The 13,152-nt window shown below is 38.1% G+C and overlaps 1 protein-coding gene across 1 annotated transcript in view; it reads left to right on the forward strand.

Annotated features, from left to right (window-relative positions):
* The window catches only part of GAS2 (growth arrest specific 2), a 93,856-nt gene that overhangs the window by 17,561 nt on the left and 63,143 nt on the right, over nucleotides 1–13,152 (forward strand). The window contains exon 3 of the mRNA XM_059826013.1: nucleotides 104–228. Within this exon, the coding sequence (XP_059681996.1) occupies nucleotides 104–228 (125 nt within the window). The remainder of the gene's footprint in view (nucleotides 1–103; nucleotides 229–13,152) is intronic.

Here is a 13,152-nt window from a genome sequence, read left to right on the forward strand (position 1 = left end):
TTTTAAATTGTTGTCAAGATTTCTATCAGTTTCTCTTTTTACACAAATGCAGTCTATACTATTGCACACTTTTTGCCATGTTAACTTTCTGTTTGCTGTTCAGGTAGAGAAATAACAGCAGAAACCTTTATGGAGAAATTGGATAATGGTGCCTTGCTTTGTCGGTTAGCTGAGACCCTGCAGGAGAAATTTAAAGAAAACAGCTTTGATGCAAACAAGCCTGGCAAAGTAAGTGTCGGTAAATGTTATGGCATGTATTATCAGCATCTGAGGTATCTGACTGTTTTGGTACTGAACTTCGTTGCGCAGTTAAGAGATTTCATTTGTGGAGGCTCTGCATATGGGCAGGGAGGCGATTGCTCCGTGTAGAAAAATTACAATACAAAATTGGGGGAAGTAATACTTGGGTAATTATTAAAGTAACTATGAAAAGAAGTTACTCAAAAAATGACTTGTAACACGTGGAGGGTAAGACATAGAACAAGATCTAGCAGCGTGTGATGTGGTAGCTAATAGAGAAAATGTGATCCTTGTATTTATTTGCAAGGGGAATATTAGGTAGCTGTAGGAGGTGCCTTTTCCTCCATAAACAGCTCTAGGGAGGCGATTAATAAAATTCTATAGTTAGTTTTGGTGCCTTGAGTTTAAAGGTCCTGTTGGTGTACTGGAAGGGGTTCAGTAAAGAGTTAGTTGCAGGGATGATGTGGAAAATGTGAAGATTCAGAAGATACTGAAGAGCTTTGCGAAGATCAGGTTAAGATCTTGCTTGACCGCAACCTCCCTTTAATTTAAATTATTTTCTTAGGACAGTCTTATTGGGAGAAATTAAAGAGTGCAGCAAGTTTCTTTTTGGGAGAAGTTAAATGAAATGGTTGACATGTACATTAATGCATTTACTGTGAAACTGTTTCTGTTTTTCTTAATTGAATTCAGATACATCTTCCTTGAAAGCTAAAACAGGCAAATACACAGCAGGTAAAAAAAGAGCTCGAGAGTAGAAATTACAAAATCTATCTTCTATTCTTGTTGTTCTCATAGCTGGTCTGTAGCAGAAATTAAGGCACAGCATAAATTTTATCAGCAGTTCTGAGAACTGACAGCCTTGTGTCAGCTGCAGTTGCATAAGTTGTTTTTCTTGGTTCCAAGCTCATAACTGTTGTTGCAGAAGAAATTGTCTGGACTAGGGCAGGCTTTATTTACTTATATATTTATTTTTAAGCTTCTGAGGGTTGGGGTGGGTGCAGGAGGGCATTGTTTGCTTGCTTTGGATTTGTTGGGTTTTTTTCTGAAGAAAAAGGAAAAGATAGCTGGGAAGAAAGATAAGAAGTAGAGAAGGAAGGAAGCCTTCCTCCACAAAGGAGGAAAAGACATCTGGAACTCATATTTCATATTTAAAATTGTAATCAGGGTTTGGTTAGTCGAAGTACTGGATGACTTCTGAGTTCCTCGTTATAATATGGTCCAGCTTGTCGTCACCTAAGTGATGGCCTGTTAGTGTTACGGTAGATCCCAAGTTAAAAAAACACTTAATGGCAGTCTTTTCTGTTGAGCCTAGGAACTAGCTAGGCAGAAAGAAGGATTGCTTGTTCTTTTGGCTTTTCCCCGTAAAAACAAACAAACAAACAAAGGTACCATTATTGATGAAAACCACGAAAAGCTTCAGTGAATACCCAAAAGGGAAACTTGGCTGCAGAGTTCTAAAACATTCCCTTTTCATATCTTGCCCAGGTGGCTTACTAGAAAATCAATTGAATCACAAAGTGAAAAGCATATTTTTTACAGACTTGACATCTCAGAAAGCCATGTCTATTTAATATAAAATACTCAGCATAATAAAAGTCATAAATTAATCAACAACTACAAAATTCTAGTGAATATTCAGAAATTCAAACAATATGTTTTTGTTAGATGTCTAACTACTGCTTTTTCGGTTTGTTTTTTTTTTTTTATCATCAGACTTTTGTCTGATGGTGGCTCATTTGGTGAGAGCTACCATTTGGAAAGATAACCCAGAAATGTACCAATGTTTGGAACTTCTGCTTTTGCCACTTGACAAGAGGTAGACCTCCTTTCTCGTATTAACTTCCTCAGCCGAGAATATGGCCTTCCTTACTTCAGTTACCTGATCCCCTTTTTTTGAACCTAAGTTACATTAGACACCAGTTAGACATTTTTAATCCCATATGTTTTAATTACTTAGATTCGTTGGTCTTTTTGTTTGTCAAACTGATACAACAGGCAATGCAATTAAAGGGAAAAATTCTGCTCCACTGCTATTTTCTCAATGTATATTATTTCATGCTTAGTATAGTAAGAATGCAAAGAAATGGCAGAGTAATAGATGTGTGTCATTGTAGGCTATTAGGGAGCTATTTATCCTTTCAGATTGTAATTCCCTGTGTAACAGTCCTAGGCAATAGGACTAGTCTACACATTGGAAAATCTGAGTTGTGGTGCCAAGGAAATTTATAAGAAGACTATACCGTATGCAATTTAGCATAGTAAGAGTTCCACAATCCTCCCCTGAATCATTATTATGCTTTCTGTTAACAATATGTGTGGAATTTGGAAGCTGTTTGGCCATTTCTCTGTGCACAGGAAAACGGAACCGTTATGGTCTTTCACCCAGTTGCCCTGGTGACTTCATTGGCAGCTGGAAGAAGCTGCTGATGTCTATAGAGTCCAGCCTCTATCAAAATAGATAATGTGCTTTTCTATCCATATATGTAACTTTTAATTTTTTTTAGGTAGAAGCAGACTGATATAAAATGAGTGGCTGCCAGAAGGATCAGCTTGCAGGCAGCACCAGGTTGCAGCTGGGTGAGGGAGACAGGATAAGGCTATAGATAATGGGGTGGGGGGAGCGGAAACTTGTTAAGTCACTCTACAAGCTTGAAAATTTGTTCTGTTTTTATAAATGAAGTTTTTCATTGTATGGGAGCTACTTTGTAGATAGCAAAGCTCCATAAAATACTTCGGTTTTAGTTTTGTCTTAGAAGATGACCTATCCTGTTCTGCTTGATGTGTACTACTGATCGTGAATTCACTTTTGCAGCTCTTTGGGGCTGTCTGGCCACTTTAGCAGCTATAGCAACACATGTAAGAAGACATTAAAAACTAGTACTGCATGAACTGACTCATCAGTTGTTTGCCATAATTCCTTAAGTTCATATTGCAATACTCTGCAGAACGGCAACGGTTAAATCCTATTGCACAAGCAGTTAACCCAGAAGCAGTAAGTTTGTAGTCACTGTCAGTTTTGCACTTTGTTTCTTAACAGAACTGTATCATTCCCTTTCTTATTAGGGAGGACTGAACTTTGTCCAGCTTTCAAGGACCCCCTAGGTCAGCATTGGCCTTTTTGGGTGTGGAATAAATCAGGAAAGCATAAACCAAAAAATTTGTGCCTCCCAAAATATCGTGTTTTCCAAACCTGGAAGGAAAATGGTGGTATTGATATAAATCCTTTTTTTTGTCATGTGAAGACACTTGTGGATACTGGGGATGCTTTCAAAAGAATTAGGAAACTACTGGTAATATGACTTGGGAATACAGCTCTAAGAAACTGAAAAGGAGATTAAAAGGGGTGTGATGCAGAAGTAAAGTCTTCTTTCCTTAAAAGTCAGAGGAAGGCAATGAAGGAGTAACTTTTTATGAGTGAAGGAGGTGAATGGAGTAGCTTTTTATGAGTGACCGAGTAGGTTAGGATTCTTCAGTGTGGAAAGAGGCAGCATGGGGGCATATGATGGAACCTGCAAAATTGGGAATGGCATGGTAGATGTTCAGTCTTTTCTATACAAAAACTATGGGACATAGAATGAAGCGAGTAGGAGCCAAACAAACAGAAGGGGGGGGCCTTGTTTATGAACCGGTTGGAAATTTCTTGCCAGTGAATGTTAAAGTTTACCTGGGTTCAAGAAAGCACTGAATAAGGTAACAGAAGAGACCTCTCTTGGAAGGCTGAATACACAGAAACCCCATCTAGATGAGGAAGCCCCCATAGCTGAAAATGGTTGGAGCTTGAGAAAGTATTGAGGGGCGTAACATGTTTGCTGTGGACTTAGTCTTCCCTAGATGCTTACTTATGGCCAGTCTGGGTTGGCCAAACCTTTGGCTGACTCTTGTGTTCTTTATGATATTGTTCCTTGGGGCTGAATACTTTGCTGGTTGTGCAGGTGGACACAGAGAAATCTGTCCTTTTGCAAGGGTCGAACTTCAAAGGAATTATTTTAGATTAAATAGGTACTTTTTGTTCTATATAAAGACGCCTCTTCAGGACTGAATCCCTACAGCTAAAAATAGCACTCCAGTCACACTCTGCTTTGGTATCTGTCATCCAGGGGAGTAACGTGTGATTGAGAGCACTGGAGTTTGGCAGCCTCTGGTGCCGTTTATGCAGTCTCTGCTTATGGCCCTTCTGAGCTTAATGCCATAATAGGCACTTCTGGATATCATAGTAGATGCTCTGAATGCATCCCCCGCAAGTCTCGCTCCCTAACTCTGTGGTGTTTGATTTGTTAATCAATCAGTAGTAAGTTCTTGAAAGCATTTGAGTTTCTAAAGGTGACGCATTTAACAATTGTTCATTTCAAAGGCTGTTAGGTGCCAGGTTCTTTTGCAAATCCCAGAAGACAATGATGTTCTTCATTGTTAAGCAGCTAAACCATGCTTCAAAACCTGATGATTCTGAAAATGTTGATGTTGTAGCTGATCCTTTGCTTAAGACAGAAAAAACTTTGAGTTTTAAATGAAAAAGGAAATTTGAAAGAGGGAGGGCAGTTCTGGACTGGTGTGACTGTATGCTGTATTTGTAAAGAAATCATTTTTTTCCCCTCTTTAGAGATTTTACAGTCATAAATAAATCTAATTGTGTACACTTATAAAATGACAAGGAGATGACTGATACCAATCTTAATAAATGCTCAAGATTTGCATGGTAGTAAGTTGTTGGAACTACCTGTGCTGCTGCTAATGATCTACTGTCTAGAAACTACAGACTTATTATTATAGCAGGAGTTATTCCGTAAAAGTGATTCATGTCACAGGATGCCATTTTGTAATTTTCTCCCATTGGCTTGGATTTCTTCTCCATGCTCTCCTGGCAGTATTTTACTTTTCCTGACAGATAGTTAATTTGAGAATTTCACAGCTGTACAAACAAATTCAAAGCATCAAGGCATGTGCAGTATGCACAGAGCCCACATTTGCTTGGGCTTAGTTTAGTAAGCCCATTAATTAGGATTTTAAAATAAACATAAATAAACTGTGTTAATAGTTATCACCATTTTAATAGGCAGGACATAATAGTCTGCCCACCGTCCTTGAAGCTGCCCGTATCTTTATGAACATACGACTGAAAACAATGTTTTCATGGCAAATGAATGAAAACAGGTTGAAGCTGAATCATCCTTTTTCTCTGAGTTCTCAGTGGTTAATCAGATAAATCTCAGCTCAAATCTCTCTTAGAAATACTTTTGAATAATGAATTGGAATCTAAAATTCCACCTCACTTTCAGGAAGCTGGGATCTAGATTTGATTTGGCCTATAAAAGAAATAGAAGTAAGTACAAAAATAAATCCAGATGCAAATATTTCCTAAGTCCTAGAATGTTTAATTCAAATATACATTTAATTTTATTCTTCCAACGGAAGCTGATTTAATAAGATTAAACTGAATGTGCACTGAAATAAAGCTGTTGTGTAGAAAACAGCGAGTAAATTTTGTCCTTGGATGTGCACGTGCACTTCCATCGAAACTGTCTATGAAAACAGTAATTTATGTATCCACACATTCAGGTATTCCTAATGTTAAGAGATTCTGTCTGCATCTTACCCATAGTCCTAGTACCTGAAGGGCATTTTGCAGTTGTTCCACAGCCAAAGCTTTCGTTTGCTCCTGGGAAATAGACTTAGCGAATCTGATACTTGGTGGGCGTAGATGACTCTGACAGCATTGGCTCCGCAGAGTCATGCAGGTTTGCGTAAGGCGAGATTTTGGCCTAGTGAGAGCACTTTGAGAGTCACATTGTGCATTTTGAGAGTTACAATTAAGACATCTAAACCGAGATTTGGGGTGGAAGTTTTTTGCCCTTAATTAAGTTCTGAAATTGAAGTTGGATCTCAGGTGCAAAACAGTTCAGCAGTGACGCAACTGGAAGCTCAGGTTTTTGAAATTTCAAGATGTTTATGTTTCTAAAGAGAATTATGTATATCTGTGGAAGTAGAGGCAGAATCCTGTAAACTAAAGGACTTGAAAAGCCAGGGAATTGACTTGAATTCTGTCAATATTGAAGGAAGGGGCTGGTGGCAGAAGAACAAGATAATAAACTGGAGGCCAGGTTAACTTCCCACCTCAGCTATAAGCTTAATGTTTGCTTTTGGGAGAATAGGTCTCTGTGCTTTCATTTTCCACATCTGTAACCTGGGAATACTGTTTACTGTACAATAGTGGCTTGATTTGTGACCACTGTAGAGTGCTTTGAGCTCTTCTTGTGCCAAACAGTGTTGCTCCCCTGTTTGGTGAGCTGTGGTTAGTATTAGGTAGTTCCCATTATGAAAACAAATTGATATTTGACTCTGCTTATTTACAGAAAATAATGAGTGGAAACTCGTGGTTCTCTAAATGTAGATAGGAGACAGACCTTTGTTTGTGTATCTACTGCTTCGGAGAGCTTTGTGGCTGCTTTGCAATGGGGTCACAAGCAAATGTAGTGAACCCAGTCGTCCAAAGTAGAGAGTCTGGACCAATGGTTTAGGATTTGACTCATCTCCCGAACCAGTGAGAGTCAGGATTGAGTAACAGCTCTGACATTGCTCTAACAATTTATAAGAACAAAAGATGTATTTATGCCTGTTCTATCTTTTCAGTCATTCCTTTGCATAAAGGGAATTATGTGAATGGAGAAATTATCAGAATCCCGGAGGTTCACGAGAAGTAACAAACGCCTCTGAGACTCCAGGGCGTGCATTGTCAGGGAAAGCAAAGTGTCTGGCAGCAGTTTAGAAATGAGGAAATTTGTTTTCAGAAAATATTATGTATCTTCATATGGATATATTATCACATAGGTTAAATGACAAATGAATATGCTGCTGTAACGCTCACTTGTAAGTCATCCAGGAAGATCCGTTCAAGTCTTGGACAAGGCGAGACACTTGTACAGATACTGTAAGGTTACATTGTTGGTTTTGTTTACAGAAGACCCTACATGTCTGACAAATTGCAGAAGGTGTAATAGGTCCTGTTAATGTATTTTCACCTAAACTGATGAAATATCAAACCAGGAAGAGAACTAGGACGATATTTCGTAGTTTCCCAAGGCAGCTAGCTTGGCGGGTGGACAGGAGGCAGGCTGCCCTTGGCATAATTCAAAGACTCAGTAGTTGGTTTAAGATCTAACTAAACCCGAATAAAGTAGTAAAGACCACAGTGGTTTTGAAGGGCTCTTAAAAATGAGGAGGCTAGTAAAATATTCCTTGGGCTAGATATTATAGTTTATAAAATGAACACTGAAGCTCTTTGACCTTCTCTTACTGGAGTTGTCAAAAAGTGGCTGTGCGTTTAAAATTATTCAGGATATTAAAATGCAAAAAATAGGCCAAAGCAGATTACTATTTTTCTTTTTCAAGTAGAAAAGGTCCTGCCCTAAGGAAATCTTCCTCTCGACAAATGGTTGAGGTGCTGTGCAATGAAAATTAGTGGATTTATGATTTATTTATATTTGGTCTTTATGAAATAGAATAACACTTTTTGAACTTACAGCAATTAAGAACAAGACTAACAGATTCCTAAACAGAACTGGATATGTGTGATTGCTATGAGAAAATCCATAGGTACAATAGAAAGAATTGCTTCGATTTTTTTTATTTTTTTAAATTTGGAAACGGTATAGATTTTCATGCCTGAAGGTGTAATTCAAGTTCAAATGGAAAAGGCTAAGAATGAATTTTCTCTTTGGACAGTCTCTTCTAGCTTTGTCTGCTTTGAAGTTTCTTGCTTTGAAATGTGGCCTTAGTCCTCTTAGACCCTGGATGGCCAAGCTGAAAATCCGATCTAATCAACATGGTGGTTCTATTTTTACTGTAGGCTTCACTTTCTCAAGTTTATCTGTGTCCTGTAGATGGGATGGATTCCCAGCAAATACAGTGTTCTGTAAGCTTGGTGCCTTCAGCCTGTCTGCCCAGCGTAGAGAGTCCTCAGCTATGGCAGATCCATGTTCAGATGCTCTCTGTAAGTTATAAATCTGACTCTCCAGCGGAGAATTGCATGAATATGCTTAGGCTATGAACAGATTCTTTGTGGTCTGGGGCAGCAAGTTGCTTGTCTGCACACTTGTACTTTCTGGAGACTTTTGTTTTGCAGCAAAAGCTCGTAGAGCCAATTTCTAATCATTTACGGTACAGATATGGCCCTCAGTTACTTGGGAGAAAAAAAAAGTAGAGCATTGTCTTTTCGTATATTAATCTTTATAGTGGCAGACTGATGTGAGTATGAGAGGAAAAGAATAATCTTGTGAAATGACTCACAAGTGCTAATCCATCTGGAAGGAATCATTTCCACAAGACTGTAAAGCTGTTTGTTAGAGAATTCCTTGTACCTTTCTCAGACATGTCAATAGCTTACTGAGCTCATGTTCAACTGGATTGCTACCAGGTTTCTTGTACATTCTGTAAGATTTGCCTGCAATGGGTCATGTGGACAAACCCTATATGCCTCAGCAAGTAATTCTTACAACTAAGGCTTTTCTGCTTGCAGGAGGATTGCATGGTGGGATAGAGTTCTGTTTCTCACCAGACCATAAAAGGAGATGTCTGAACAAATTTAGGATGTTCTGTGGTTGTCTGCTTGGCACCTTCCAGGTGAATACGCTGAAGAACTCTTTATAAGCTTTTAGATATGCTTGAAGCCATGCGCTGTGTTGGGGGCAGAGCTACACAATCCTGGAAGGAGCACTGAGACATCTCTCTCCAGGTCGCTCTTCCCGCCGATGCTGCGTGTCCTTGGGAAAGCATGGTTTGTTCCTTGGTTTGGCTGGAGCACATGTAATCTCTGTGTGAACTGGCCTTGGTCTTGTCAGTGAACCTGAGGTAGGGATTCTCCTGCATACCCCTCCCTCTGCTCCTATTTGGCGTTGCAGAAATAATCAGAATTTGCATGTCAGGGTAGTTGTCACAGAAAAAGCAGTGCAGATTTAAGCAGTTAACTGCCTGTTAGGTCCTGCTTTGGAAGATATCCTAATGATTCAGACTGCAAATCGGGTCAAGAGGAGAACCAAACTTTGATTTCTAATAATAGCTTTTCACTAGAAGACATCTCCAGTTTTTTTCATTAACATTGTTTTTGTATGGAATGCTAATACTTAGACACTTGATAAAATTTGTATTAAAACTGGAAGTTTTCATAACACTTGTACCATTACTTCAGTCCAGGTATTGCAAATAGGGATGGCATATTTTTCTGAGAGAAATATGTAAACAGCCATTTTTAGATTTGCTGGATTTGTAGCCTTCTATGTGAAATGCATTGTAACAATCCTATTATTTATTTTGTTAAGTCTTTAAAGCAAACTGCAAAAAATCTTTGTAACAGATCTTTCTATGGGGCTTTTTATTTAGACTGTTAGGAATAGTCTGGAAGAGAAATGTAAGATTAGGGACTTGAAATTAGCATATATTTTTAAAAGCTTGAGAAAATATAATTTAGACTAACTATCTTCAGCTTAATTGTGCAATTCTTAGGTCAAACCTAGTGTTACTAGTTTTGAGGGAATCATGAATAAGCAATAGCTATAGAATTTGGTCCATTTACCAATAATGAGTCTTGAACTTAAAATAATGAGCCAAAATTTCTGAAACAGTGGGAATAGTGACTATACCGCCATAAGTGATGACTGCAATGCAGAAGGAGAAAACAGAAGTCACTTTCAGGCATAGACACCAATTTATAGGTATCATAATTATGTCTAATTTATTTATTTAAATAAAAGTGTATTCCCATTTGGGCTTGTCTATGTAATTTGGCCCCAAATGCTTCAGGTATACAGTAAAGCTTTGTTCACAACTTTAGAGGCTGATTTAAGGCTGGTTTGGAAATTTGGCTGTATAGATTAACATTCCAACATGTTTTTCAAATCACGGACATTTTAAAATTCTACGCCAGCTTAGAATTCCCAGGGCTCTAGCAGTTTCCTTGTGGTTTCTAATTGGAAAACTCAGAGAAAATCAGATTCTTAATCATAAAGGCAAAGATAGAATTTTTTCTTAAAAATGAACATACAGGGCTTTGGAGAATCAGACTTACCTGCAGTGAGCTACATGTGAAATTCTTTCTGAATGTTTTCAGCGTGTGCATAATAATTTGTATCTTTGTTAAACATCTGGAAATCCAAAAAGCAAACAGATAAAGCATCTGAAAAAATTCTGTCTTCCTTTAGCCTGCATAGATCTTTATCACAGTCTTCCTTGACACTTGGCTCATGTTAGGTAAAGCACCATTTGGAACTAATCTTAGAGAAAGAGCTGGGAACCCCCCGCCCCACCTCGCACTTCAAAAGGTCACCAAGTGCGAGACTGATCATTGAGAGAAAAACAGGAGGAAAAGGAAGAAGAGGCATGATTGTCATACAGCAGCGTACCCAGCGTTATAATTATGACTTCAAGGAATTTGCATGGCTTTTTACATCTGTTATTCAGACTGCCAGGGAAAGGTTATCCACTGTAGTTCTATAGGTCAAAGAAATATGTTTGTTAATTGAACTGTATTACACTGCACTGTAAGTGAAATTATGGAAGCATCTTTCAGTATGAAATTTTAGAACCTATGACGTGGTTTGATGGACTTCAGCTGATTCTGACTGAAATTTTCTAAGCGTTGTCCTTAGCTTGGATTCTTCTGGAATGATTAAGGGGAAAAAGTGATTTTGAAATTTCTGAGACTAAAATAAGTTGGTTTTGCCAAAATTTAATATTTTTCATATTTAACTTCATTTTGAGAGAATCATATCCCCTTCAAGTATGTGATGTTTGATAAGACATGATCGTGGGTTAATAAGAAGCTTTTTGAAATGTTCCCTATAAAAATCCGCTCAGATTTGAGCAGTTTGTATCTCATGGACATTGCTGCTTATGCATGTAGTTGCCATGTTCATTCACAGGTCCTGCTGTGTGGCAATGAAATAGCCACAAACAACTTACTCAAATGCAGTCCTCCTGTTTTTCTCATTAAGTTACAATATAAATGAGGGACATAAAGAAACTAGGATTCTTCAACTAACTCTACGTTAACTCAGCTCTGGCTTCTGTGGTTGTGAAGGGAAAAAGCTCACGATCACGTCTCAAAGATAAGGTGTAATTGTCCTCTGAAAGAGCAACTGTGAGAATTGCCCAATTCTGTTCTAATCAGATATTATGTAAGAAATCTATTATGAAATGCCAATATTAGAAATCCACATCTAAATGTGAATTCTGAAAACCAGAGGTCTAAGGGCAAAGTAGAGAGCATTTATTGAATGGGAATGAACTACTGAATCCCAGGCTTGGCCCTTTGCGTTTGTTTTCAGGAATACTGCAAGGAGATCTCTGCCATGACTTACCTTAGTGTCTCTGTCTTAGTTTCTCTGTTTATAAAATTTAAAAAAACTTCTTTTCTTTTTTTGATTGTAGTCTCTCTCTTCAGTGCTATTAGAGCATTAGAAAAAAAACAAACCACCTTTGATTTTTGCGTTTGGCCTGCTAGCATTTTCAGATTGTAGATAAGTAGAAGTAATGGCTTTTAATTTGTGGTGCGTACACGCCTGGAGTTTGTAAATTACTTCTTCAAGATCTTTGAAAGACTATTAATAAAAGTGAACTTGTCAGTAGGCGTAGATATGTTATGGAGTTAGATGTCTGCAAGTTTTGAAAGTCAATTTATAGGCCTCCCCAAGACTATAGTGACTTAATCCTGTCCTCAATTACACAAATCGAGTGGGGGGGGAACAGGGTCTCACATCTGTTTAAATGGGCTCTTTGTTGTCAGCTTCTGTTAATTGTGCCTCACCTGCTCTCCGATGGAAGGTTCCTGGTTGTCGGTCTCTGTGTGTTATCCAGCTGCCCGATAGCCAGCTTCTCACAGGTGGCCTTCCGATTTTGGCAGACATGGTGATTTTGCCTCCATGCGTTGAAATGGACGTGTCCCTTGGCTACATTTACATTAGTTATAAATCAAATGGGCTTCAGCTGGTGAATGAAGCGTCTGCCTTGCCAATTTTTGACCTTATTTACATCTGAGTATCCCAGTTGTCTGGTGCATTGGATGTGAATTGAATTATCTCTTGTATTCCTTGGCTTTCTAACACACTGCTAGAAGTAGGAGTTGCAGTGTTAAATTAGTTTTTCATAACTATTTATTAACCCCGTCCTTTTTTGAACAATAACCAATGTTTTCATCTTTTGCTGTGTGACCAGTAAGCTGTGTTTTGGACAGAGCACTTAGAAGAACAAAGCCATCAACAAAATCTTAACTTTTAAAACTGTATTGTTGTTAAATTAACCATATTCTCTAGCTATGCTTTTTTAACGTTAAGAAGTTAAAACCAACGCTACGTGGAAGAAGTGGGAGAACGTATTCTGCTTTGACCCTAATAGCATGGCTGAACCATTCACTTAGTTCTGTATTTATTTTAACGTTGTAGCCTGTATGTTGATATAAAGCCTTGATGATAGTTATTTTTATTGGCGTACCATAAATCTGTTAGGTATTCCGAAGTGATCACAAATGTTTTCTTAGAATCTAGGAAGTTGATAATGAGTGATTTTTGGCTTTTGATGATCTCTGCAGTAATTACGTAGGGTAAAAATCTGGTCGACACATGATATTTAAACTTGAAATCCAACCTGCCATTCCATCTCTTTACAGTACTTAGTATGACAGTGCAAAGACTGTATTTCACTGAAGGACCATGTTTCGCCAATTGTTAAGTGAATTGCTTAGGGATGCTTTCTTTGTTGTAAGTGAAATGTCATTTTTCATTGATCTGGAAGCTGTTCCTGGTTCCGTGTCTGAAAAGTTTGGCGATTTTTATTGATTGATAGAATCACAGAATCACTAAGGTTGGAAAAGACCTGTAAGCCTTCAAAATTTCCATGTTGAGCTTTTATTTTTTACATTTTCCTGGA

This window comes from Gavia stellata, chromosome 17, assembly GCF_030936135.1.
Source record: "Gavia stellata isolate bGavSte3 chromosome 17, bGavSte3.hap2, whole genome shotgun sequence".
NCBI lineage: Eukaryota > Metazoa > Chordata > Aves > Gaviiformes > Gaviidae > Gavia > Gavia stellata.